General features: G+C 40.5%; 1 protein-coding gene across 2 annotated transcripts in view; it reads left to right on the plus strand.

The window, feature by feature from the left end:
• Positions 1-26,098, plus strand: part of TOX3 (TOX high mobility group box family member 3) — a 176,085-nt gene that overhangs the window by 14,850 nt on the left and 135,137 nt on the right. The window contains exon 2 of one of the 2 annotated variants that reach the window (XM_068261419.1): positions 17,105-17,161. The exons of the other annotated variant lie outside the window; for it this stretch is intronic. Coding sequence (XP_068117520.1) covers positions 17,105-17,161 — 57 coding nt within the window. The remainder of the gene's footprint in view (positions 1-17,104; positions 17,162-26,098) is intronic. 2 annotated transcript variants of the gene reach the window in all.

Consider the following 26,098-nt stretch of genomic DNA (forward strand, 5'->3'; position numbering starts at 1 on the left):
CTTGTAAAAGGTACATACCGGAACAAAGAACATCTATCAGGCCCTAGGCAATGTAAGTGTGGGTACATGTAAGAATGATGTGCAGGTACTCTGCAGGGGAATGAGGAGATTGTAAACAGACAACACCTCTGTGTTCAGTGTGCACAGCATTCTCAGTGGATTCCCTGCAGCTCTGTGGGGAGTGCATATGTAGAGTATAGTACTACTGTGTAACAAAGTAAACCTGAGACAGATGAAATTAAAGTTTTATACATACCTGGGGCTTCCGCCAGCCGCCTTCAAGATAATCAGTCCCTCGTTGTCCTCCTCCACCACCTGGATCTTCTGCTATGAGTCCGGGTACTTGAGCCAGTCGGGCGTAGTGCGCATGCACACACTCCGCCGCCAGGAGCATACTACACCTGTGCAGCACTATTGCGCAGGTGCAGAATGTTCCTGGCTGTGGGAGCGGCATGCGGCCGGACAGCGCTGACTGGCTGAATTACCAGGACTCATAGCAGAAGATCCGGGTGGTGGAGGACAGCGAGGGACTGATTAGCCTGAAGGGGGCTGGAGGAAGCCCCAGGTATGTATACAACTTTACTTTTCATCCGTCCAGTTACCCTTTAATTTGTAGTCACCAAACCAATTTTTAACAACATATCAAATTATTTGATTTCATCAGCAAAGGGAGTGCATACATTTGCATAAATCAGCATCAATGCAGAATTATTTCCATCTCGTTGACCATCTCTATTAGTGACACAGCTACACATCAGGCTTTATTCTTACAGCATAGATGTTATTTAGTGTATATATAAGAGATTCCTGTGTACACATCATATATACAGTCACAATCAGATATGTATATCTGACCTTAAAAATACGGGGGCTGCTTTATTGAAGCAGCACAAGTAACTTATTTTGATTGGTTTATTTCATTTTTGTGGACTAAGCACAGCTATTACTGTATATATACTGTATATATACATTATTTTTAATGACTATTATCTGAGAAATAGAACATTTTATCATATTTTCTATTTTAATTACAGTTACAAATTCATTAGGAGTCGGAGTCGGTGCATTTTTTCCCGACTCCGACTCCAGGCACCCAAAATTGCCCGACTCCACGACTCCGGCTCCGACTCCACAGCCCTTACTGCAACTAAAGAGATCAGCAGGGCTGCCAGGCAACTGGTATTGTTTAAAAGGAAAAATCCATATCCCTCTGTTTAGGTTCCCTTTAGCTTTTGCTAGCCTGAGTCCCCAGTCTAAATTTAATAGCTTTAGTGGCTTTATTGAAAGTTAGCTAGCACTAGGCTAGCTTGTTTAGGTCGCCAGCACCCCTGGACCTGCAATCCCCCCGATCCAGCCAGTTAATACCTTACCTGAACTGGTTCCAGCGATCGTGCAGCCTCCCAGCACAGCTCCGCTCTTCTCTATGGGGAGGATCGCACATGACATCACCGACGTCATGTCATGCGCAGACCCGATCCTCCCCGTAGAGGGACCAGAGCTGTGCGGGGAGGCTGCGCGATCGCTGGATTCAGGCTGGGTACTGTATATTACGGCTGGATCGGGGGGGATCGCGGGTGATCTAGGGGTGCCGGCGACCTAAACAACCTAGCCTAGTGCTAGCTAACTTACAATAAAGACACTAAAGATATTAAATTTAATCTGGAGCACACCTGAGGCCAGCAAAACCCCTGAAGCGGCATGCCCGACACAGTGGCGGCATACCGCACAGGAGGTTAATATTAAGGCCTCTTTCACACTTACCGCGTCAATCTGCGTTGCGGTCTGCTCCCCGCCTCTCCCAGCTCACCCGTAACAATGGCCATAAGTCTCAACTAGACTATTTAAACCAACCGCGGTACGAAAGGATGCGAGGAAGTAGCTTAACACAAACTTTGCACTGCGTTGCCACATATGCGTGCCTACCTTACTGATTATGCAGCAACACAAGTCTATGGCGGGGCAGTAAGTGTGCAGGCGTGGCACACATGCACAGTGCAATGGTAAACCAGTGATGTACTTCCTGTCTAGCAGGGAGTACGTTACTGAGCAGGGTGGTGTTACGCATGTTACCGTGTCAGTACACTCTACTGCAGGGTAATGCGAAAGGAGACCTGATGCACTGCGATGGGCTGCCCTAGGCTCTCCTGCCATAGAACGATTTTGCTGCAAGAAATGGGAAAGTAGCCTAAACTCATTCATGTTCATTCATTTGTTATTTTCACTAAAACATTGTGTGTAGTGGAGCAAAAGATACAAATCAATAGCAAATTTTGGTATGCCTCTTCAGTGCTTTGTGAATAGAATGCCGGTCAGCCTTTAGAGAGAGATGCCCACATTGCACTATGGGTTGCAAGGCAGAATCCAAGAAGTACATATTAGAACCACAGCTAATTCTTTGTGTACTTCTAGCTAGAGATTTCCTTCATGTTCGCACAAAAGCATATTCTAAGCATGGAAGGTATGTGTATGCACATCGTGTTTGACAGGTTAACTTTAATGATGTGTGTGAGGTTTTTTTTTTCTGTTTTGTTGACTTGACAACTGCAGAACACTGTAATTGACTCCTGGGCTTATTCACTATGAGCTTATGGCATCGACATGATTGTAAACGGACATCAATATTAGGCCCCAGGGCAACTGAGAATTAGTTTTGAAAGGTGCTGGTTTAGCTTCTCCATAATTGGGGTAAAAACAATAAAAACTCATCCGATACTGCCTGTCATCGTGGAGGACTTGTAGAGCTGGGAAATTTTCAGAATGTTGTAAAGTATTTCAGTCTTGTTTCAGCTATGTAATATATTGGTTGAAGTCAGTCTGACACAATAAACCTATAAAATTGGAAAAAATGCATATTTTTTTTACAATATTACTTTATAAATTAAGTGTTTGCTCATTATAAAATCTATCCTTTCCCTGATTTACTTTCTGATATGTGGCGACATCTTTAGTCAGGTACAGCTCTGCAGAATGTACGCTCATAGTTCCTAAGCCAGTACTCATAATACCTAGTCTCCGAGAATGTTCTAGAGATAGAATTCTGTATAGCAAAGCAGCCTAGGCTAAGCATCACTTTGAAGGCAGGGCTACATACCAATATACAAAAATATGTAGTTCTAGGAAGTGAAATTAAGGTTAAAGTACTTATGAATTTACGGCATCCTACTATATGTCGCTATGCCTCCTCTTTAAGTTAGGAATACAGTTTTTTTCATGGGTGATATTTCAGTTCAAATGATTACTAGTCCATTGAACGGCAATCTTGTTATGGTCTTAATGTAGCACTGGTTAATGATTTTTATTTTTTTCTATTTTTGAAGTACTGTACTGGGTTTCCTCTTCAGTGCTGCATGGGATGGGTCACTGAAGAAGAGGCACACATGTTCGCAAATGCAGACTCTCCAAGCTCTGTCTAGGAAGAGAGGTCACCCACTGAAGTTTTGTTTGTATGATGGTTATGTTACCTACTGTATTAGGTATCCCTTCTACAAGGGATCATTACACTATTTACCTTGTTAGTTTAATTTTTGTAGTTGTTTTTTTTTTTTTCTTTTTTACACTTAAAATGGCCAGTGATGTCATACGCAACATGGTGAATGAGTGGATCTGCCAGATTCCATTTTCTACATGTGTATTTCATTGCCTTGATGGGAGAGCAGATCTGGCAAGGGCAATGGAAGAATATCATGGTAGAGACAATCGGGAATCCCGAGGTCTTGCTTGCTTGCTGTACTTTACGGACACCTTCTGAGACCAGAACAGAAGTGGACAGGCACCAAATCAGAAGGTGTGAGGACGTTTATTGGGTGTTTTTTAATGCCCAGTAAAAACACCTTTTTTATTGAAAATAATCTAGCTCATTACATAAATCCAAAGGATAGGGCTTCACAAACTGTAAACCAGCATATTATTTATCGTGTGAAGTTGTAATTATACTTCGATAAATTCTAATTTATAAGGTAATAGAGCTCAAACTGGTAAATAATGTGCATTTCTCCTGAAATGTGCCATAGTGGCCTTCTTGTAATTTATAGTTGCATTTGGATTCTGATAGCAGAAGTCATTTATATTTATGATAAATCCACTATTTGTAAAGCACTTTTTTCTCCTGCGTTTTGAGCTGGAGTTACTAGAGCGTACTCAGTAGGCAGTAGCAGTGTTAGGGAATCTTGCCCAAGAACTCCTTACTGAATAAGTGCTGGCTTACTAAATAGGAAGAGCCCAGATTTTAACCCCTCTTATGTCAGAGGCAGTGCCCTTAACCCATTATACTATCCATCATCAAGATGTGTCCTGTATATTTTTGTAGTAAGTTGTAGATGCCTGCTTGAGAACAGACTATTTATTTATTTATTTTTGGGGAATTTGGATGGTGCCATTGTGCTGAGTAAGGGCTGGTTCAGACGGGCGTTTTTGTGGCGTTTAACGCAGCGTTTCAGACGCAGCGTTTTTTGGGATCTACTGCCATCCCATGCAAGTGAATGGGAGCGTTTAGAGCTGGCTTTTGCAGGCTTTCATGAAAGCCTGGCAGTAGATCCCAGCGTTGCGTCTAGTCCCAAAAGCAACATGCTGCTTTCAGAGGCAGTAAACGCGAGGAAACAATAGCAGAGACCAGAACTGCTAGCCTTGAACGCTTTTCAAAAGCCTTCAAAAGCTAGCTTTTAAACGCTGGCGTTTGAACACAATGCCAAGCAAAAGCTCAGCAGACGCCCGTGTGAACCAGCCTTAACATTTCACCATTTTTCCCACAGAGTGTGGGATATTTCACACATTCTGGTCATGACAATGCAATGAATTTATGTAGCACATCCTTAGGAAAACTATGACACCCTCAAGATCATGATAAAGTAAACACAAGAAACCTCCACAGATATGAACATAATTCGATTGGATTAGTAGGTTGTTCATTTGATAGAATCTTTTGATAAAGTGGACCTATGCTCTGTATACACATTTTCTATTCTCTCCTAAAACCTTATCAGTGCTAAAAACCTTTTTTCCTTCAGTCAGAAGTCAGCCACTCTATTATCTTGATTGCAAGCCTTCAATTTAATACATGGCTTAATACATGCACCTTGGAGTAACAACACGCTTTACACAGTATGTTTTCATTGGTACTTTTTCCCATGGCTCATGTTTGTGCTTGTGTTTTTGCTTACTTGGAAACCAGCATTGTTCTATCAGCACTGTGCACAGAATGGAGACTATCCACAGAATTTAGCCTCTCATTTGAATCCATTATCAGTCATTGCACACCCTTTTTTACTTTGTTTTTACAAGGAAGGCATGGAGTGTCCTGGACAGATTTGGGGTTAGCAGGAAGTAGTTGTAAACCCTAATTGCCTAGCCACTTTCTTCACCAGACCTTGACTGTTAAGGTCTAGGCTCCTGTGTATTAAGCCTGGCACATTACTATATTTCAGACAAGGTGTACTTTAAAGCCCATGTCTAGGTAGAAACTAAAATCAACATTTTAAATGTCCATATGTTGCTGTTTTTACTATTAAGGGTTGGTTCCCACTGTCATTGGGTCCATTCAGTACAGAGGAGACAGTCAGGTTTCCACTTTTGTTTTCACGTTGCGGGCGGATGTGTTGCACCATAGGCTGCTATGGGCAACATATTTGCTTGTCTGGAAAAACGTAGCTGGTCAGGACTCTGCGTTGCTGCATCCAGAATCATGTTTTTATTTTTGTTTGTTTATTTTTGTGGAAGTGGTGCCTACATTTATCTATAGGATCCACTTCCTGCACTTAGCGGTGCTTCAAAAAGGTACCCAACTGTGCTATAAATTTTCTACCATGATGCTGTCATTTGGACTAGTCAGAAACTTGTCAGATTTTTACTAACTACTCTAAGTGACAGCACCATAGGAGAAAAGTAATTTGTAGCTCCTTTTATTCTGGAAGAAACATACTTTTTATTTGCATTTGAAATTATAATTTTTTTTTTGTGATAGTGGTCCTTTAAGTGGCTGATGAACCCATAGGCCACTAACGATAGTGCAGTAATGTGACAATCCTGCTGAAACGTGGCAGTCGTTTCAGTGATTTCTCATTCCTGTTACCTGGAGGACAAAGTAAAAATGTGCTAATGAACGGGCAGGTTGCTCTGTTGTATGAATGGGTCACCTAATGTTTTGTACATGAATAAAAAAAAGTCTGTGTTCTTAGTGCAATAGATGATGTAGTATGCTTATATTTTTCTTCTTTCTCTAAATAGCTGCGGTTAGTAGAGAATCAATTTGTAATGTTTCTGTAGTTGGCTTGAATGTCACGCTTTTGCTCAACTTAAGAGAATTGCCATCTGTAGGTATAAAAGTAACAAAATAGGCCAACATCATTACCTTTTTTGAAGAGAGATAAATTAGACAGTGGAATGAAAAGGTGACCTGACATGTCAGTGTATTACTCTTTATACTGAATATGTTTTGTGTAATCATTGCTGTAGCACCTTTGTATAAATGCGGAGTGCTGTTTTCAACTGACTAGAGCTAAATGTAATGAGGAGCGAGAGGAGATTTTTTTTTCGAAGGCTGTTGAAACATGACCTTGAATGTACCAGCTGAAGTAAATATTTGGCAAGAGAGCTGACTCATGGGTATGGCAGTGCTTGCACAATGGTGATACAACACTAGGAAAGCCACCTTTTGTAAGGCTTGAAAAAAGTTTGTTTTTGTTTAAACTTTTTTGTCTGCTTAAATGTGTATTTTAAGTTGTATCAGCACACACGTTTGTGCGAGGAGTGTTGTTACGCATCAGACAATCAAAAGTCTGCTAGAGTTAAGCTTTTTCTTTCATAGAAATGTTTATATTTAAGTAATAGTTTTTTTTTTTTTTTTCTAAAGCAAACCGGTGACTCTAGGGGTGGGGAAGTCCAGATTCTTACCTTGGTAGAGGGAAGCTTCTGGAGTCTCCAAAGGCTTCCCACGTCTTCCTTAAGACCACCGTCGCTGCCCGGGACCCTTAGAAAGTTTTAGGCTGCGCTCCTATCTTTGAGTGGGAGCACTGGTGACACCCACCTGCACAGTAGCATGGGGCTGCTCGTGCATGGTGGAAAAACATTGCGCAAGCGGGTCTGTGCTACTGCGCAGTGCGACCCAACTTGCGCCTGCGCAGTACGACTAAGCACGTACACGGATGGGAAAATAAAGAGACTCATCCACAATTACCACAAAAGGCTTCAAGCTTTCATTGATGAGTAAGGTGCGATACATGGTATTAACCACCTTGGCGGTAATGACGAGCTCAGCTTGTCCATTACCGTCGCGGTGGATTGCTCAGCCCCTGGAGAGTCTTTTCAAATTTATCAGTGGGGTGTGTCACTAGCACTTGGCTAGCTACACCACCACCCCCCCCTGATCGCCGCCAGCCTGCTCTGATCCCCCCCCCCATCTCCATAGCCTCCAGGCAGGGGTCGCTATGGCGGCGATCTGAACTGCGCATGACGTCAGACGTCATGCCCGATCATCGCCATAGCAACGCCTGAAGCTATGGCGGAAGTCTCGGGCATCGCGGGATCGCGTCCAGGTAAATATTGCCGGCAGTGATCTGGGGGGGGGGGGAACAGTGCAGAGGGACTTGGGGGGGGGGGGGGGGTTTAAGCATAGCTAGCCTAGTGCTAGCTACACCAACTTTAACACTTTTTTTTTTAAAGCCATGGCCGCAATTAATTGAACACCAGGGTGGTTAAGAACTGAGGTATGTTAACTTTTTGTTTAGGGTAGTTTGTGTAGTGATTATGATTGCTGGCTCAAACTTGCTTTTTGAGACGGACAAAAAGTAGGGATAATACAAATTGCACCCTGCAGGAAGAAAACACAGAGACAACAGGAGCCCAAATGGTGCAGTATGTCACAGTACCAGAAGCATGTAAAATATGCGAATGTATTATACTCACAAAGGTGGGTTGCAGAAGGGCAACCGACCACTAGAAGCAGGTGGAGATGTATAACCCCGACTCCACTCGGGTGACCAGACGGAGCTGGTGATGGTCGGTCGCACTCTTGATAAAAAGCAAACCTCAAATGACCTAAACTGGTCAAAGAGGCGCCTTATTTGTGGCTACAAGCACTATTAGGCACTGCTATTTGGCCTGAGGAAGTGGGTATGCGTTGCCAGTGCAATAAAATTCTATTAATACGTGAATTTGTCTTCGTTGAGGTAAGCCACCTCACTTTTTTCATTGTATTTGTTTTTAACGTATTTTATCTGCTCTAGGCGCCTCTTCCCCCTTTACCTTGCTTTTTGAGAGTTTGAGCAACTAGACACACTAATAATACAAGTGCACAGACCATTCCTCAGGTGTACCACCAACCACACATTTTTCCTTTTTTATAGGACAAAAATTAACAAACAAACCAAAAAGTCTATATAGAGGGCACTTCTATTCAGTCTACCATAGAATAAACAGTGGAGGGCTCGTCCTACCTTCCCTGTATCATACAACATTCAAACAATATTCCCTCTTGCATTAGATGAACGAAAACATTTGGAACTCACCGGTTCATTCAAGCCCCTTGGTCTAACACAATCCAGTTTTCTTAAAAGAAGCATCAAGAAAATGTTGCTGCCCCATGATATATTGACCGGGGGCTTTCTCCAGCCCCTTGAAGCCAATATGTCCCATGCATTTCCACTCGCAGCCGCTGGCCCGGGGCCCCCGCCGTTGCAGAGGTCGACCTCCTTTACTGCGCCTACATGAGCACCGCTGTCAATCAAGTCCACGTTGTCCGCAGCGTACTACGCAGATGCAGTAGTTTTGCGCCTGTGCAGTACGCTGCGGACAATTTGGATTTGATTGACAGTGGCGCTTCACGCAGGCGCAGTAAGGAAGACCTTGAGGTCGGCCTCTGCATCGGCGGGGACCCTGGGATGGGCGCTGTGAGCAGAGATGCATGGAACATGTCTGCTTCAAGGGGCTGGAGGAAGGCCCCCGGTAAGTATATCTTGGGGCAGCAACATTTACTTGATGTTTCCTTTAACTACTGATTTTTTTCTGCGGAGCAGCAAACTTACTCAGTTTAGAGGAAAAAACGTTATCTGAAAACCGTCCACTTCAACTGCCACAGAATGACTAGCCTCATGGAGATGTCTGGCCACAGGAACATCCTGCTTGCCCGCATCCTCACAAAACACGTTATGCTCCGTTTGTGTTCCTGAATGCGAATCTTCACATTGTGAATAGTCTTTCGCACATACACTAAATTGCACGGGCCCTTGCATTAGTAAACAACAAATGTGCTGTTCCAGTTAAAACTTCCTTTGATGGCTCCGACCTGTGCTACCAACCTTTTAGGTTTAGCACCATTGAGGATCAAGCAATTTTTTATTGTTGGCTAAAATACAAAGGGGTTGAGGCAGTAACCGCTGGTAACAGGAAGCGCATGGAAACATTACCATACTATGGCCAGCTGTGTACTGCACAAATAAGCGCAGCCCACAGTACATCGGCAGAGTGTTACATGGTAATGCGCATTACACTTCCTGCTAACGCTTACATTAATCCTGTACTGCAGACCGCGCTAATTGTGTAATCTGTAGTACCCAGCTGGGGGTAGTTACGGTAATTTTTCCATTAATTTTTATATATTTTAAAGCTGTCGTTGGAGCTTTTCATGATGTAGTGTGATTTTATTTTTTGATAATGGGGGTATCACCATGGACCTTTATAGAGATCTTAGAGACACTATTAGAAATCCACAAAAATATTTAAAAAAAATAAATGTGTACTATTTTTGTGAAAATATGAGCAGATGGGTTTGCCTTCCTTTCATTCAGCTCTGTAACTGATACATGATCTAAAAATTTCAAAAGGGCTCACAAAAGCATTTGATTTAATGTCATTTTAAGTACAATTGGGCTTTAATCTAACAGAATAAATAAATACAAGTAAAATGCTAGCGTATAACAGAAGTAGGGAACCATACACTGAGGTGTTTGTGCCTCGTGGGGATAAATGACAAGTACAGAACAAACATTTATACAGGCTTGCTGTATCTTAGATCATTAATCAGAAAGCAGTGTTCTTCCCAACTTACTACATTTCTGCACAGCAGGCATAATATATCTTCAAATAACACTGCTGCCACAGTAAACACACATTTGTGCCAGCACAGTTAAAGATGTTGTTTAATAGAAAAAAAAAATAACAAACTGATTTTAATGGAAATATTTTTGTGGATATGAACTGGATTAATAAATATATACTAGATAGATAGATAGGAACGCAGTGAAGGATAACTCCCTCCAACGAATGCAAGACCATATGTGACTAGAAAAGAATGGGATATTAAATATACTACGCAAGTTACTTTCACAGTAAATCCCTGTGATCTTTGTAAATTGTGTTGATAGGTCCTAAATAGGTTCTTGGCGGTAACTATTTTTTATAATCACACGTTCACACACAACCATTGCTTCTTTGTGAATTTCTTATTTGGCCACTGTTTCAGACACATTCTAGTGGTTTTAGCAGGTACATAAAATTGTGATTAAGGAAAAGCATAATTTTCATTATTCAATATTCTTGTATTCTTGGATATGTAGGAAGGTCACATTGACCAGTTATGTCTGGATGTGTTTTTTTTTTTTTTTTTTGCTACCACGTAATCGTAATAATTATAGTGCTGACAGTTCATGGATAGTGCTTTGCAGGGGAGTACTTAATGTTTAACAATATTATCTGTCCCTCAGAGAGTTGTTGTTGTTATTCGGTATTTATATAGCGCTAACATCTTCAGCAGTGCTGTACAGAGTATATTGTCTTGTCAATTAAGGGGAGTCTGAAGCCATTTTCAAAATAAAAAACAGATACTTACCTAAAGAGAGGGAGGACTCTAGGTCCTATAGAGCGTTCCCGTTCTCCTCCTGGTCTCCTTGTTTCCCTGCTGGCTCTCCGGTTAGCAGTCCATGACTGTTCGCTTGTTGACTGCTCTCTTCCGGGTTGTTCTGGATTCGGCAGTCTTGGGAAGCACGCGGGCTTCTGAAGACTGGCTGCTCTATGCTGCACACCTGCAAGCGCCCTCTCTTGACCACTCACGCGTGCGTAGTACAGAGCCGCTGGTCTTCGGTAGCTCGATCGCTTCCGAAAACTGCTGAATTCTCCCGCGGTGGGACATTAAAACAGAGGAGCCTGGGGGGATGAGGGGAACGGGAAGGGTCTGTAGGACACAGAGCCTTCCCTCTCCTTAGGTAAGTACCTGTTGTTTTTTTTTTATTTCCAACAACGCTTCAGACTCATAATCTAAGAGTTCACAAGAAAATGTCTTGCAGCCTAGGTCCAGTTTGGAATACCAAATAATCTTCCAGTATGATTTTTGGATATGGGCTAATATTAGACCACTCAAAAGAAAGCCATAAATAACACATGGAGAACAAGCAAACCCTAAGTAGAGTGTGTCCTGGGTGAGAATCAAACCTGCAAGACAGATGGCTGATAATTTCATCACCATGCTAAATATTTCATTCACTCCAAAGTCTTGGAGCTAGATCTATGAGGGCACTTTTATTATTTATTTAAAGTGAACTTGAAGTGAGCAGAATATGGAGGCTGCCATCTTCATTTTCTAATATACAATGCCTGTTGCTTGACTTATGTGCTGATGCTCTGTCTCTACTTTGTCATTGCCCAAAAATGAGCATGTAGGTCAGATGCTTTGAGTCTTGTCTGACTCTGCTGGCTGCATGCATATCCAATAGCTCAGCATGACAGTAAGGCAACTGTCACTGTTAATAAGGGAATAAAAATGGTAACCTCTATATTCATCTTACCGTGCTTCAGTTTCCCTTTTAAAGAGAGTTTGAAGCGTGAAAAAAAAAACAAGTTTTGGTAGGAAAATGTCTTTACCATGCTAGCCCTAACTAAAACGCTGCATCCCCGCAGCGGGAAGCTAACTAAATCCCCCCCCAAACTCCCCAGGATACACTGTGCGGAGCGCTTCCGTGAGAGGCAGAGTTTTCAGCTGCAGCTCTACCTCTACATGCGTCTATCAGCGCGCATTGCCACCTCTCCCCTGCCCGGATTGACGCGCATGGAGGCAGAGCTGCAGCTGAATGCTCTGCCTCCCGGGGCAGCAAAATCCATGACCAAGAAAGTTGGGGATTTTGCGGGGGCGGAGGGTTGTGTTAGGGGGGGATTTAGTTACATTTCAGCCGCAGGGATGCAGCGTTTTAGTTTAGTTAGGGCAATAATGTTAGACATTTTTAATAATAAAACTTGATTTTTGTGAGACTTCAGAGTCTCTTTAAATTAGACCTGAACTTAGATCTTCCTTTCTGCTCTAAAAGATAAGCAACAGCATAATAACCTTTAAAGAAAAACATCTCTTTGTTACAGCTGATACAAGTATTGCAATAAATCTGCAGTGTCTACTTCCTGCTTTAATGGAAGCAGACATAGGATTAAAATCCTGTGCTCTACCAAATCAGCCAGCTGACACAGCTGAAAGATCAAACTACAGTTGTGACTACTCACAGATAAGGGGGAATTAGACAGGCTAAACTCTTTAAATACATATAGGGCACATTTCTCTATCATTTTCTTCTGTCCTGTGTAAGAGTTCAGGTCCACTTTAATTGGCCTTTGCCAGGAAGAAGAAACTGGAGCCAAAATAGCCATTCTCATTTCGGCTGAATGATATTTGAATTTGTTTGAATTTTAATTTGTTGTCTTTGCTCTTTTGAAGAAAATCCGTATCTTTCCAGCCACCAGAGGTCACATTGGGTAAAAGCAGTGAAAGTGGAGAGTAATTCGCCTGTATTTTCCTAGGGCTCAAACCCACTAGCATCCTTTTCTAAGTGCTAGGGATTTAAAAAAGCTATTGCTAATGCAATACTATGGAGGATTTTTATAAAATCACTTCGCTCAAGTAGGATCACTACGATAACATTACATTAGCAAGAGCTTTTCAAATCACAAAGCGCTCAGAAAAGGCGCTTCTAGTGGGTTTTAGGCCTTCGATTGTAAGCGTGATTGGCCAGGGCCCTCTTTTCTTATGTCCACAGTTTGTACTATTTGTGTATACTATTAGCACAATGAGTAACATTACATTTAAGCAGGCCATACACTGGCTCGATTCCCGGCCGTTTCGACAGCAGATTCGATCCTGGGATCGAATCTGCTGCCAATCGTTTGCGGTAAACGCAGCCGCCGATCCGATTTCCTCCCAAAATCGGATCGGTCCGTCGATCGCGCCGTGCGGGAAATTACCCTCGATCGCCCGCGGGTAAAGTGTGCGTCGCTAGCGGCGGCCGATCCGATCAGGTATACATTACCTGAGGCTGGCTCCCGGGCGTCTTCTCCACGCTGCACCGCTCTGTTCCGGCTCCATCCATCCCGGCGCTTCCTGTGTCACTGCAGTGACCAGGAAGTTCTAATAGAGGGCGCTCTATTTGAACTTCCTGGTCACGGAGTAACACAGGAAGCGCCGTAATGGAGCCGGAACAGAGCCGTGCAATGCGGAGAAGATGCTCGGGAGCCAGCCTCAGGTAATGTATACGGGGGGGGGGACAGGCGGCAGGAGCAGCTCAGCAGATGGTGAATCGGTTTCAGGCTGAAATCGATTCACAATCTGTTTGCAGTAAAGGCAGCCATACGATCCCTCTCAGATCAGATTCGATCAGATAGGGATCTGTCAGCTGGTCGATCTAATGGCACATCGACCAGTGTATGGCCACCTTAAGTCTTGAAAAAAGACTCCTTAGAGGGGATCTAACTAACATGTATAAATACATCAGAGGGCAATATAAAAGTTTGGCGGAAGAGCTTTTTGTCCCTAGGCCTTCTCAAAAGACTAGAGGACATGATCAAAAAAAGAAGAAAAAACGTTGGGTGAGATTTTTCTAAGTGGTGTTGCTTTGCTGTATTTTTTTTTATTTTGGTATTTAAATATAAATTCTTAGAAGTCCTCTATGTTCCACTTCAACCTGAAATATGTGACTAAAGGTTGAAATAATATATAAAGGCTTACTCAATAAGTGGCATGTACATGGACATTGTTTATTATTAGATGACACTGGAAGACTCTGGTTGTTACTTGATCCCTTAAATACATCCATGTCTTATCTTATGTGTTTTGTTTTCTGTTATGACAATGAGGCCATTAGGCTGCAATTTTAATCCCCTCAAACCCTCTAACAGTTATCATTTTAATTTTTTTGAACTATGAGAACTCCATTCATGATTTTTTAAGGGTAAACTGAAACAGTACCAGGTTTTTTTTACACTCCCCCTACCCCCCCCCCTTTTTTTTTTGTTCTGGACTACAGTGTACCATGGCATGGATAGCGCAAATCCTTGTCTGCAACTGGGTACATTACTCCAAGTTTAATAAAGACCTTTATACATTATATATTGTCGTTGCTTTAAAATGTCTTTATAATATGTGTGTGTATTTTGGCTTATTTGATACTTGTTAAGTGTTTTTTTGTTTGTTTATGTTGGTTTTTTTTTCAAAAATGTTATCTTGATTTTGTATTTTTTACTTAGTATTTTCGAAAAAAATGTATGTGTGTGTATATATGTATGTATGTATGTATATGTATATGTGTGTGTGAAAGTGGAATGCTTTCCTCTTTCTCTTTGTTTTGCTACTTACTTATCAACCTAGAAGATTTCACCATTCAAGTACTCTTACCATTTGTTTCCAGTGGAGTTTTTATCCCATTCCTTTTTTAGACAGTTTGATAAATGAGGTCCTCAGCCTTTTCTAAAGAGGCTAAATTTGCTTTGTCTGCTTTTGTATACTGTGATTCTGTTTATCTGGTTCGAAGAACATTTCTAAATATCTGCAAAAGCAAAAAGTAACCTTTTATATGAAATAAAACCATAGAAGTATTTTAAAGCTGACATTATGGATATAAGTGTAATATCTGAATGAGAGGCTTTTCAGGGGTTTGAAAAAACAAAAACTGTCTGGATAATTGAGTAATAATAATAAAACTAACTTACTGTATCGGAGAAGTCACAAATAATGAGTATATTGTTAATTGGCCTTCAATGTATAGTTTACTTGACAGTCATAAGCAGCAGATTTTTAAAAACAAAGTGGACCAGTCGAATAGCTGCATCATGAATGTGTTAAAATATGTTACCAATTATAAGGTAAATACAGCATGCACATTCTAGTATGTATAGATGACCTATGAACAAACTTTGTAAAGAGGATAAGTATTCCCCTATTTGTATACCTTTTCATTGATTTGGTATTGATCTACTGGAAAACCATACGTGCCAAGCAGGACTGTGGAGTCAGAGTTAGAGCAATTTTGGGTGCCTGGAGTTGTAGTCGGTGGTTTCATAAGCTGAGGAGTCGGATGATTTTTGTCCTGCTACCAAGCAGGAAACTCCTAGTGGTACCTCCTGTGTATGAATGGATAAATAGCAAATCAATCAATGGCTGCTCTACTTGCTTGGCGATTCCATATTCGTTACACAACTTGGCTAAATATCATGAGTAAACACTGTCAGGCATCAAACCAGATGGAGGCATATCACATCGGGAGTTATAGAAGAAACCTTTGCAGTTACAAATTATGTGTGGCTGAAACACTTGCAGTTTACAAAAGGCAAAAAACTCCTGATATAGGTCAAGTGTGGGATCTGTTAAAGTCACTCTCTGTACTGCACACTATAGTTCACAAAAATTGTGCATACAGATCGTAAATGTGATAAATTCTCATTCAAATTGCTATCCAGGGCAGCATAGTGGTTAGTACTCACCTTGCAGTGATGGGTACTAGGGCACGATCCGCAAGGAGTTTGTTTGTTCTCTGTTTAAGCCTGTGATTCTTTTGGGCATTCTGGTTTCTTCTCACATTCCAAAAACATACAAATAAGTTTATTACCTTCTCCCTAAATTGGTCCTAGATTACAATGGACATATGACTATGATAGGGATTCGATTATGAGCGCCTCTGAGCACATTAGAGCCTATATTTCATTTTCAAGACCATGCTCACTTAAAGAGAAAGGGGTCACAGGACTGAAAAATATAGATGTACACTCTAAGCATTTAATATAAGCACTATACTAATACTAAGTAGAGCCTCCATTTGCCCTCAAAACACCCTTTCAACCCTCCTTGCTATGCATTTCACAGGATGTCTGTTTTCAAAATATTTATTAGATATTCTTCTCCATGTTGATATGATTACATCATGCAATCTCTACACCTACACACGGTCTGATTCTCTTATTCTATCACCTAGGTTCTCAACCTGGTGTGCTTACCCCATGGGGAATACTTTGGTTGCTTTTAGGTGGTACTTAAACTTTTCATAGTCAATCTATTATAGTGAATTTGGTGGATTGAAAATAAAATAAAATTGTGTGTGTGTGTGTAAATTTTTTGTTTTTAATTGATGTAGAGAGGAACTTTAGCAAAAAGGGGGGGAGACTAACACTAAAACATAATAATACATTGCAAAGTGTGAATTAAAAAAAAAAAAAAGATAGATCAAGAAATGATTGCTAATCGCCATGTAATTTTTTTTAACATTGTTTGATTCACAATCAGCCTGCATATACTCATCTTTACTACTGGCAGACATAGAAAAAACAGACAACATGATTACAATAACAGTTATCTATAACCATACCCCTACCAATGTGATGGGCTAAAAGGATGGCAGTTGAAAATGGCTGATTTCCCACAATGCAACAAGGCTAACAGACAGGACCTAGGTCCTGACATCACACTGTGAGAGGGGTTTCACCACAATATCAGCCATACAGCGTCCCCCCCTCAATACTCTCTTTTAGAAGAGGTAAAGATTTCTCATGGGAAAAGTGGTATCAGCTAATGATTGGGATGAAGTTCAATGCTTTGTTACAGTTCCTCTTTAAAGCATAAAGGAATGTTTGAAAATCATTTATATATAAATATTGGGTACTCTTAACTGATATATACAGTATATGTCATTGGGTATTATTCACAGTATTGGGTACATGGCAATTATCATCTTTCAAAAATGGGTACATGCTTTAATAATGTTGTGCCATATTCTATACCACCACCAGTCTACATTGTTGACACAATATAGGTTAAACACATGAATTCCTAATGTTGACACCAATTTCAGACTGTATTATTTGTGTGTCTCAACAGAAATCGAGATTCTTCAGGCAAGATTACAATTTTCCTGGCCTCAACTGTTCAGTTTTGGTGAGCCTAAGCCCACTGCATTCTTAGCTTTTTTTGTTTTTAACTAAAAGGAGGGAAGCCTGATGTAGTTGTGTTTTGCATCCTGAGAATCTTTTTTTTTTTTTTTGTTTTGTTTTGTTTTTTTTTCTTCTGTTTACTATGGTTATAGAGTTACCATAGCATTTCTGTCAGGTTTAAGCATTTTGCACACTTTTCTCTTTTCTTTCACCAAAAGTCACTTCTGTGAGCAGAATTGTTGATCACTAAATATGTTTCCTCTGGGGAAGAATCCCAGGAAGTCAACGGTTACAGAAACACGCCAGCCTATCTGGCACCAAATTCATGCCATACTCAGGACTCGCTTTACTTTTTCCACTTTACTACACAGACAATCCCCTACTTACACACACTTAGGCTACAACCATTATTATTATTATTTACTTTCTATATAGCACTGGCATCTTCCGCCGGCACTGTACAGGGTATATTGTCTTGTCATTAACTGTCCTTCGGGTGGGGCTCACAATCTAATTCCTACCATAGTCATGTGTCTATGTATCGTGAAGTGTATGTATCATAGTCTAGGGGGAAGCCAATTAACCTATCTACATGTTTTTGGGATGTGGGAGGAAACCGGAGTGTCCCATGCAGACACTGGTAGAACATACAAGCTCTGTGTAGATAATGCCCAGGGTGGGATGTGGACTGGGGACCCAGCACTGCAAGGTGAGAGGCTAACCACTATGCCATTATGCTGCCCAACCATCTTATACATACAAAGTTGTTCTCATGTACAAAATATATTGGACTTATTGCATGTTACAATTTTTGTGTAAACTGCTGTAAGTTGTCTAAAGTATGTTTACCGGTTCCAGGTACAGCTTATTGAAATTGATGTCCTGTCTGGAGACTCTAAAGAGTGGTGGTAAAGAGCCCTGGCCCTTTGATCATTGTGAGCCAATCGCCATGAGTACAGATGAAAAGTGTGTGTGGGTGGAGGGCTCTGGTCCTTCGGGACTCTTTCACATCTAGAACGCATGCAGGAGCCGTTCTCCTGCACGCGTTATATGCCCTGCGGCGTGTTGTCGGGATGTTGCAGTGTGACACAATCAGCGGCGTTAGTAATTCAATCCAACGGGAAAACGCCAGCTCCCGACAATTAAAAGCTACCACATGCGTCAAACCCAAACGCATCAAAACGCAGCGTCAGGTGTGAAAGGTAAAATGAAAGTCTATGGACTTTCATTTACCTTGGTTAACACAAAGTTTTGACTTTGCGTTAAACCGCAGAAAACAGGCTCTGGTGTGAAAGAGCCCTAAGGGACCAGAGCTGTGCTGGACAGAAAAGGTTAGATACAACCCAAAATATTGTTTATATTGTGGGTCTATATTTAACGTTGTCCAAAAGTAAACGTAATACACGTCTCAAACAATATCAGACACCTGCTTACCATAGAAGTTGAAAGGGTAGCCACAAAGGCACATTGGTGCTCGATGGACCTCTGCACCCATGTCTTTATATATGAGGCTTTAATATAAAATCCATTCCTCCTGTGCCAACACTCTCTGACACTTAGAGACACTGAAGCAAACTAATTTTGCACATTTTACTTTATAATTTGCTTCAGTGCTCTCATGCCAAGTAAACCGCCGTGTCCCCGGCACTAAACGAGGGCTGCAGAGCCCCCAAATCCCCGGGGGGTCCTCTTGGGGGAACAGCCGGCATTTCCTGGAAGGAGCAGAGCTTTCAGCTTCAGCTCTGCCCCTCCTGACATCAATCGCGGCGCATCACCGCCTCTCCCCGCCCCTCTCACTCTTCCTTCACAGAGAGGGGCGGGGAAGGGCGGCGATCCGGGTGGCGATTGACGTCAGAGGCAGAGCTACAGCTGGAAGCTCTGCCTCTCAGCGCAGCAAAATCCACGACCAAGTTGGTCGTGGATATTTGCAGAGGGATTTGGGGGCTCTGCAGCCCTCATTTAGCGGCGGGGACACAGGTCGGTTTACTTGGCATGAGAGCACTGAAGCGAATTGTAAGGTAAAATGTGCAAAATTAGTGTCTCTTTAATGTTAGCACAATTCTTTCTTTCCTTATTTAACTACTTCAGCCTTCAGTCGTTTTCACTTTATGCATCCGGGAAATGTTCACCTCCCATTCATTAGCCTATAACTTCATCACTACTTATCACAATGAACTGATCTATATCTTGTTTTTTCCGCCACCAAATAGGCTTTCTTTGGGTGGTAAATTTTGCGAAGAGCTACCTTACTGTAAATGCATTTTAACAGGAAGAATAAGAAAACAATGGAAAAAATTCATTATTTCTCAGTTTTCGCCCATTATAGTTTTAAAATAATACATTCCTCCATAATTAAAACCCATGTATTGTATTTGTCCCGGTTATTACACTGTTTAAATTATGTCCTTATCACAATGTATGGCGACAATATTTTATTTGGAAAGTGCATTTTTTCTATTTTGCATCTATCACTATTTACAAGCTTATAATAAAAAAAATAGAAATATTTCATCTTTACATAGATATTTAAAAAGTTAAGACCCTCAGGTTAATATTCCCTTTTTTTTTTGTTGTTGTAATGTTTTTTTTTTATTATTATTAATAAACATGTTCTTTGGGTATTTTTGGAAGGGTGGGATATAAATAGTAGGTTTTTTTTATGTAAATATGTTTTATTTATTTTTTTATGTAGATGTAGTTTTACTTTTTGGCCACAAGATGGCAACCTTAGGTTTGTGTACATGACATCACTCTAAGCGTAACAAGTATGCTTAGAGGGACGTAGTAGGCCGAGAGAAGCAGTCACTTTTTCTGCGGGGGAGAGGAATCAGTGATCGGGCACCATGGCCCGATTTATTGATTCCTGGGCTAACGATCTGCAACCAGGAGCACGCGTACACGATCGGCCGCGGGAGCGCATATGACCTTCTGGCCGTAGCTAGTACGTCCAGAAAGCTTAAATGGTTAAGCACCAAAGAAAGTTCAGGCAAACCTTAATCAAAAGCAATTCATTTTTATTTGCACATGAAAAATCTGACGTTGACATCTGACAGATGATGGAGTGTAAAAATTTTGTTGCAAACTTTGAATAAATATAGAAATCTAAAGAAATGAAAACCACAGAACTCCTCCTCCTCTTCACAAGACATTCTCATCAAAGAAATGTTTTATGAAAGTGAAGTCGACAACTCACAAGCCCTGAAGGATTTGGGGAGTTGTTATATTTCACATCATATGTACTTTATTCTCTCTGATGTCTCCACTACAAATAATTTTTTTAATAGAACATGCGAAGTCCTACACATTGATAATAAAAAGTGACATCTTAATGTCCTTTGAAACTTGCATAGCAATGATTTTTTTTAAGTCCAGATTTCATTGTCCATGGACAAGGCAGTAAATTAAAATTGGCAAGACGTCTGTTAAAATTCTCGCTAATTGACAAGTTAAAGAGAAAAATGAAATGTAATGCTAAGTTTATAAATTAAGTGAATATGCTTTTTTTTTTTTCCCTTCAGAAAAAAAAAATACTGTTTTAGATGAATTTAATGAACTGCAAAATACTGACATTTTCCCTATAAAAGTCACACTCTATTTAATTAGGTAGTTAAATACATTGCGCTATATAAAAACAAGCTTGGTAAAATGTCATACCAGAATTAAACAACAGAATGTCTGTTTTATTTCCCATCATTCATTCACTTTGCAAAACTTGTGTGTGTTAACTTTTTAGTCCTCACTTTATTAACATTTTCACTGATTTTTAAATTACGTAAAAAATTAAGTGAGAGAAATTTGAATGCTGCCATCTTTATTTACTTTTAAAAATGCAAGTTTACTGGTTGGCTTTATGTTTTGGCATCAGTAAGTTGGGTTATATTTAGAATAATCATTCTGCCACTGCAATAAGACTACCTAATCTCCTCATTTGTTCTTAGTCAGTGACTTAAAGTGGGATTGAACTACCAACTAAAATTGAAGTACCTACTCGTAGGTACATAAAAACATTTGAAAGCATTCCCTTTGCGTAAAAATATTTTCTTTCAATACAGTATGTTTGTACAGCTCAGCTGATTGCCAAAATGTAATCATTGCCAGCTAGAAGCTCTCTGCCTGGTCTCGTCACTCTGTTCCCCCTCCCTCCTCTCCTGAAGTGACTCAGCCATTGCCACAGTGATGTGTCTATTCAGAATTCGATTGGGTCCAGAGTCAGAGACCAGGAAAAGAGAGCTTATCCTGGATTGGCAATGATTATGTTTGCTGATACCAGATTAGTACAAATTTATACTGCTCTCTGCATCTAAAGTGAATATTTCCCGGGAATGCTTTCAAATGTTCTTATATGTGTTTTGGAGTTGGTACTTCAGTTTTAGTTTAGGGAGTTTAATTCCAGCTTTTTGTATTTAAGGAATAAGACATATGTTATGGTGTTTTCAAAATCTTACATTTTAGTCGTTCATGCTTGTGACTGAAAGCTTCTCAGGCACTTGTATTGACCTGAGGAAGCAGGCCAAGACCCATGAAACACGTTTTCTATTGTGCGTAAATAAAAATACCCTTTCCATTAACCTATGGTTTGCTTTCTCATCTATATAAACATTTAAAGTAGTATATCATCAAAGGCACCACCACCAGTGTCCTAAGCATAGTATGGGCATAAGGCTTTAGTCAACCTTCTAGATTACATTTTGATTCACAACATTTATCTAGCCATCAGCTGCTATTATATTGCAGCTAGACATTGTGAGACCACCTAACCAGCATCTTTGGAACACAAGAGCAAGAAGTTCAAGTTCCTTTTTCCTGTGTCCATTAAAGAAAAACAATGAGGCAGAAGATACTGAAATGAGACTTAGATATGTTATAGATCATAATAATCCTTAGTAAAGTACAATTATGGAATTGGGTAAAATGTAGGAGATGCCCAAGGAAGAACAATTTGTTATAGAGGTAAAAATATCCTACATTAAAGTTGTCACACTCAAGGATGCAATTTCTCGATAAGAGTATATTGTTTTTATTGTGCACATCAGACAACGAATTTCGCAGTAACAACCGCTTCATCAGGTCAAGTTCAAGTGCTGTGGGGTATGATGGCAAAATCAGCCCTGAGCACCTGTAGGATACTCTTACCTCTAACAAATGGTTCTTCCTTGGGCGCCTCCTATATTCTCCTATTGTATTTAAGTAATATAGTTATAGTATACTTAGACCTGGACCTGTTGGCCTGAGAGGCAAAGACACGCTTTTTTCCTGGAGCAGCGTCCATCATATATTCTTGCAAAAGCCGAGTGGGGACAGTACCTCTCCACATGCTTATACAAGTGGTTACATCTTCTGCAATCCACCTTTGTGAGTATTTTTGAACGTTATATACAATTTCCTTTCTACACCGACGGTATTACGATATCGGGCTCCCGGTATCTCTGTGTCTTTTTGTCGTCCTTTCAAGATTTTCCTATGGAATTAGTTACTTCATTTGCATTGGCATGACCTAAGCAGTAAACTACTGCATGAGGACAATGTGGTTAACCTATATGTCTAACCACATATAACAAGCTGACACATCATTGCATTCCAGCAGTTCTGGAGGTGTAGTTGGCTTACAGAGACAACAAAGGATGATTTGCATATATAGCAGAGATGCATCTTGGTAGACGTCATATGCTCTCTCCAACCTGAATAATTGCAATACCCTCTGTTTGAAGAAGGTAAACTTTTATTTTGCATAACATTTTAGGAAGAGGGTTTTTTTTGGTCCTTTTGTAGACCCTTACACACTCCTAGGAGTTCTGGTTCACCATGAGCTTGCAAGGTAGTCTGTAACTCTTGCTGGTGACCTGAAATGTATAACTTAATAACAGAACTTTCTGTTGTCTTCAGTCTTGTATGATTCTACTCCCCTAATCTGATGCTGTTTGCTAATGTGACTGTCTTTCTTAGAAGAGGCTGGCTGATTCTGTTTTAGTGTAGCCCCGCACTGTTCTCCCCAACTCCTAATCTGTAACTCAAGAAATTTTGAGTCAAGTACAAATCTGTATTTGTCATCTTTTTTGTTTTGATCACACTTCCACTTTACACAAGTCAATATTAACTGTTACAAATGGAATTATAGTAGTCTCCGCATTTCCTATGTATACATAGGAATTTTATTTAAGTTTTATATCCGGCACTCATTACGTTTTTATTGGATTGTTTAGAAGACCGCTTAGTAATTTCCTGCCCACAAATAAATTTCGCTTGTCCAATTTCCTGGTAAATGTAAGACTACAGAAAAGTATTGGTGAAAAATGTTTCCTGATTTAAATCGGATGGTGTACATCATTTATTTTACATACAGTTTCCAACCTTGACATTTTCAGGGAGCTCTGGTTGTTAATTTTAGAAGTCAGCTCTGTGTTTGAAGCCATGGAGCTTTATTGTATTTATCCAGTCCATATGTTCTATGCTGTAATTCTACCTTATGTGAATTATTTTAAGAGGTAACTGGGAACCCAGCAATGAGTATTGATTTACAATGATAAAACAAGAAAATCCATCTTTGTGTTTTACTATGCTTTGCTTACATGTAAAAAAACCCTGATGAGTCATGTTAAATCTATTACTACTTTTAATAATCTGTATTAAATAAATGTGGTGATTTAAGGTTACATTGTTACAAAGCAATGGTGATTTTCATCATTAGTGTTGTTTATCTGTAAGATTCTCTGGTGTTAAAAGGGTGATACTGATTTAATTAGCATTTGTTAAGTGGAATTCAAGGTAAATAAAAATGCATTTTGACAGCTGCAATTACGTCCCTTGCGTGTCTTGCTTGTAGTAAAAGGCAAAGACGAGAGAAGGATTTTTCCTCTTAGAAGAGCCTTAGAGAAGTGTGACGTAGTTTCAATCTATAAGTGATCAAGCCAGGAACTTCCTTAAAAAAAATTCTAATTTTAACCTCCTTAGCAGTAACCCCGAGTCAGGCTCGGGGCAGAAAACCGCAGCTCAGAGTGGTTACCCCGAGCTTGACTCGTGGTAGCCGCCGGGAGGGTAATGTAGAGTATAGTGTGCAGCGGGCTTTTCAACTCGCCTTCCCTCGGGATCCAGACGCCAGCAGCTATTTTCCTTCTGGTCCTTGGAGGCTCTGAATCCCTCTGGTGAGATTGCCCTCTGTCGTCATGACGACAGCCGGCAATCCTCACTATAGGGTTACAGCACCACCCAGAGGACTGAGGGAACTGCAGCACTGGATGCCAGGGAGGTAGGTCAGTTCACAGGCTGCTGTAGGCTCTCTGAGGTTATGTTTTTTTTCTTGCTTTTAGGGTCTAAAAGCTAATACCCTAAAATCAAGAAGAAATCATACCACCAGGAAGGTTAAAGGACAACTGTAGTGAAAGGAATATGGAGGCTGCCATTTTTATTTCCTTTTAAGCAACACTAGTAACCTGGCTGTCTTGCAGATCATCTGCCTCTAATGCCGGGCATACACGGTGCGTTTATGATCCTAAAAGCCCCCTTACTAAAATAAGAAAGCAAACTCTTGTTTTCCTTAGCATTTTAGTAAGGGGGTTTTTAGGACCATTGTAGCCCCTCACACACTCCAATGAGTTCTGATTCACCATGAGGTTGCTGGTTAGTCTGTTCCTCTCGGTGTTACAAGCCCTACTCCATAGAGCCAAATTAATCCATGCCATGCACTGATGAGGATCAAACAATCCGAAACAATCTGTATGCATGTTGGATTATTATGGCTCTGTACAAATTAACAAACTGACACATCATTGCATTCCAGCGGTTCTGGAGGTGTGTTTAGCTTCTAAGGGTACAATGGTTAATTTACATATATTCAGCCTTGGGAGACATCTCAAGCTCCCTCCAACCTGAATTATCGCAAATTCTTTCTGTTTTAAGAAAGCAAACTCTTGTTTTCCTTAGTATTTTAGTAAGGGGGCTTTTAGGACCATTGTAGTCCCTTACACACTCCAATGAGTTCTGGTTCACCATGAGCTTGCTGGTTAGGCTTAAGTAAGACAATGATTTAGGTTTCTAAGTCTGGATATTTTTTTTTCTTTTCATTTATATTCTATAAAATGTGTCCAGCCTGCCTGAAGTTACACAAGTAGTTTCTATGTATGTACGGCAGAAAGTACAAATATGTAATGTGCTATAATTATCACCACCACCATGAACATCTGAAGATCACCTTAAGCTTTTCTTGGTTCACGACTCAGATGTTCTTTATGTATGAAAATAAATCATACCACTGGGAGAATGCTCTTTGATATTTTTTAAGCCTTATTAAAATGTAAAAATAATAAAGTGCATGCAATTCATAAAGCAGAGAGCACTATTAATGCTTCTGATATACCATAAGTAAAATATACTCGTTCATAATTTTTGTAAAATGGGCTTCCCCTAGTGTGCACTGTATTTAACAATTACAAAAATCTCTTTAATGTTCTTTAACTCACAGTTGCGTGCAATGAAGCTAATTCATATTCTAGAAAAGCTATGGGGTGCTGTACTTGTTCAAAGAATCTTTAGATCTTTAAATTGGATTACTATATTATAGCATGATTCCTATACAGCAGTAAAGAAAGAATAAGGAGGGTGTGAGGCTACGGACATGGAGGATTGGTAAGGACACTTTTCAGGCTACATTTACAGTGGTTCTTTGCGGTGCGCCATAATGGCCACTTTGTAGCTTGGCTTGCCACACTGCAATGCACCACCTAGGTGATGTACTCAGTGCAGCGTGTGCGCTGCGGTATAATGGAATGCAGTGCTTTACTGCAAAATATGTGCAATTACAGCGACTGTGAAGAATAACTTTTATTGACTGTATGCAATACCAGATAGCACCGCTTTCCCGACCTGGTACACTAGATCTTTAAAGAACAGAAACCTCTAAATACACTGTTTGCCCACCGACCAGAAGGTGCTCTTTTGTGTGCGGTGC

Source organism: Hyperolius riggenbachi, chromosome 11, assembly GCF_040937935.1.
Source record: "Hyperolius riggenbachi isolate aHypRig1 chromosome 11, aHypRig1.pri, whole genome shotgun sequence".
Lineage (NCBI taxonomy): Eukaryota > Metazoa > Chordata > Amphibia > Anura > Hyperoliidae > Hyperolius > Hyperolius riggenbachi.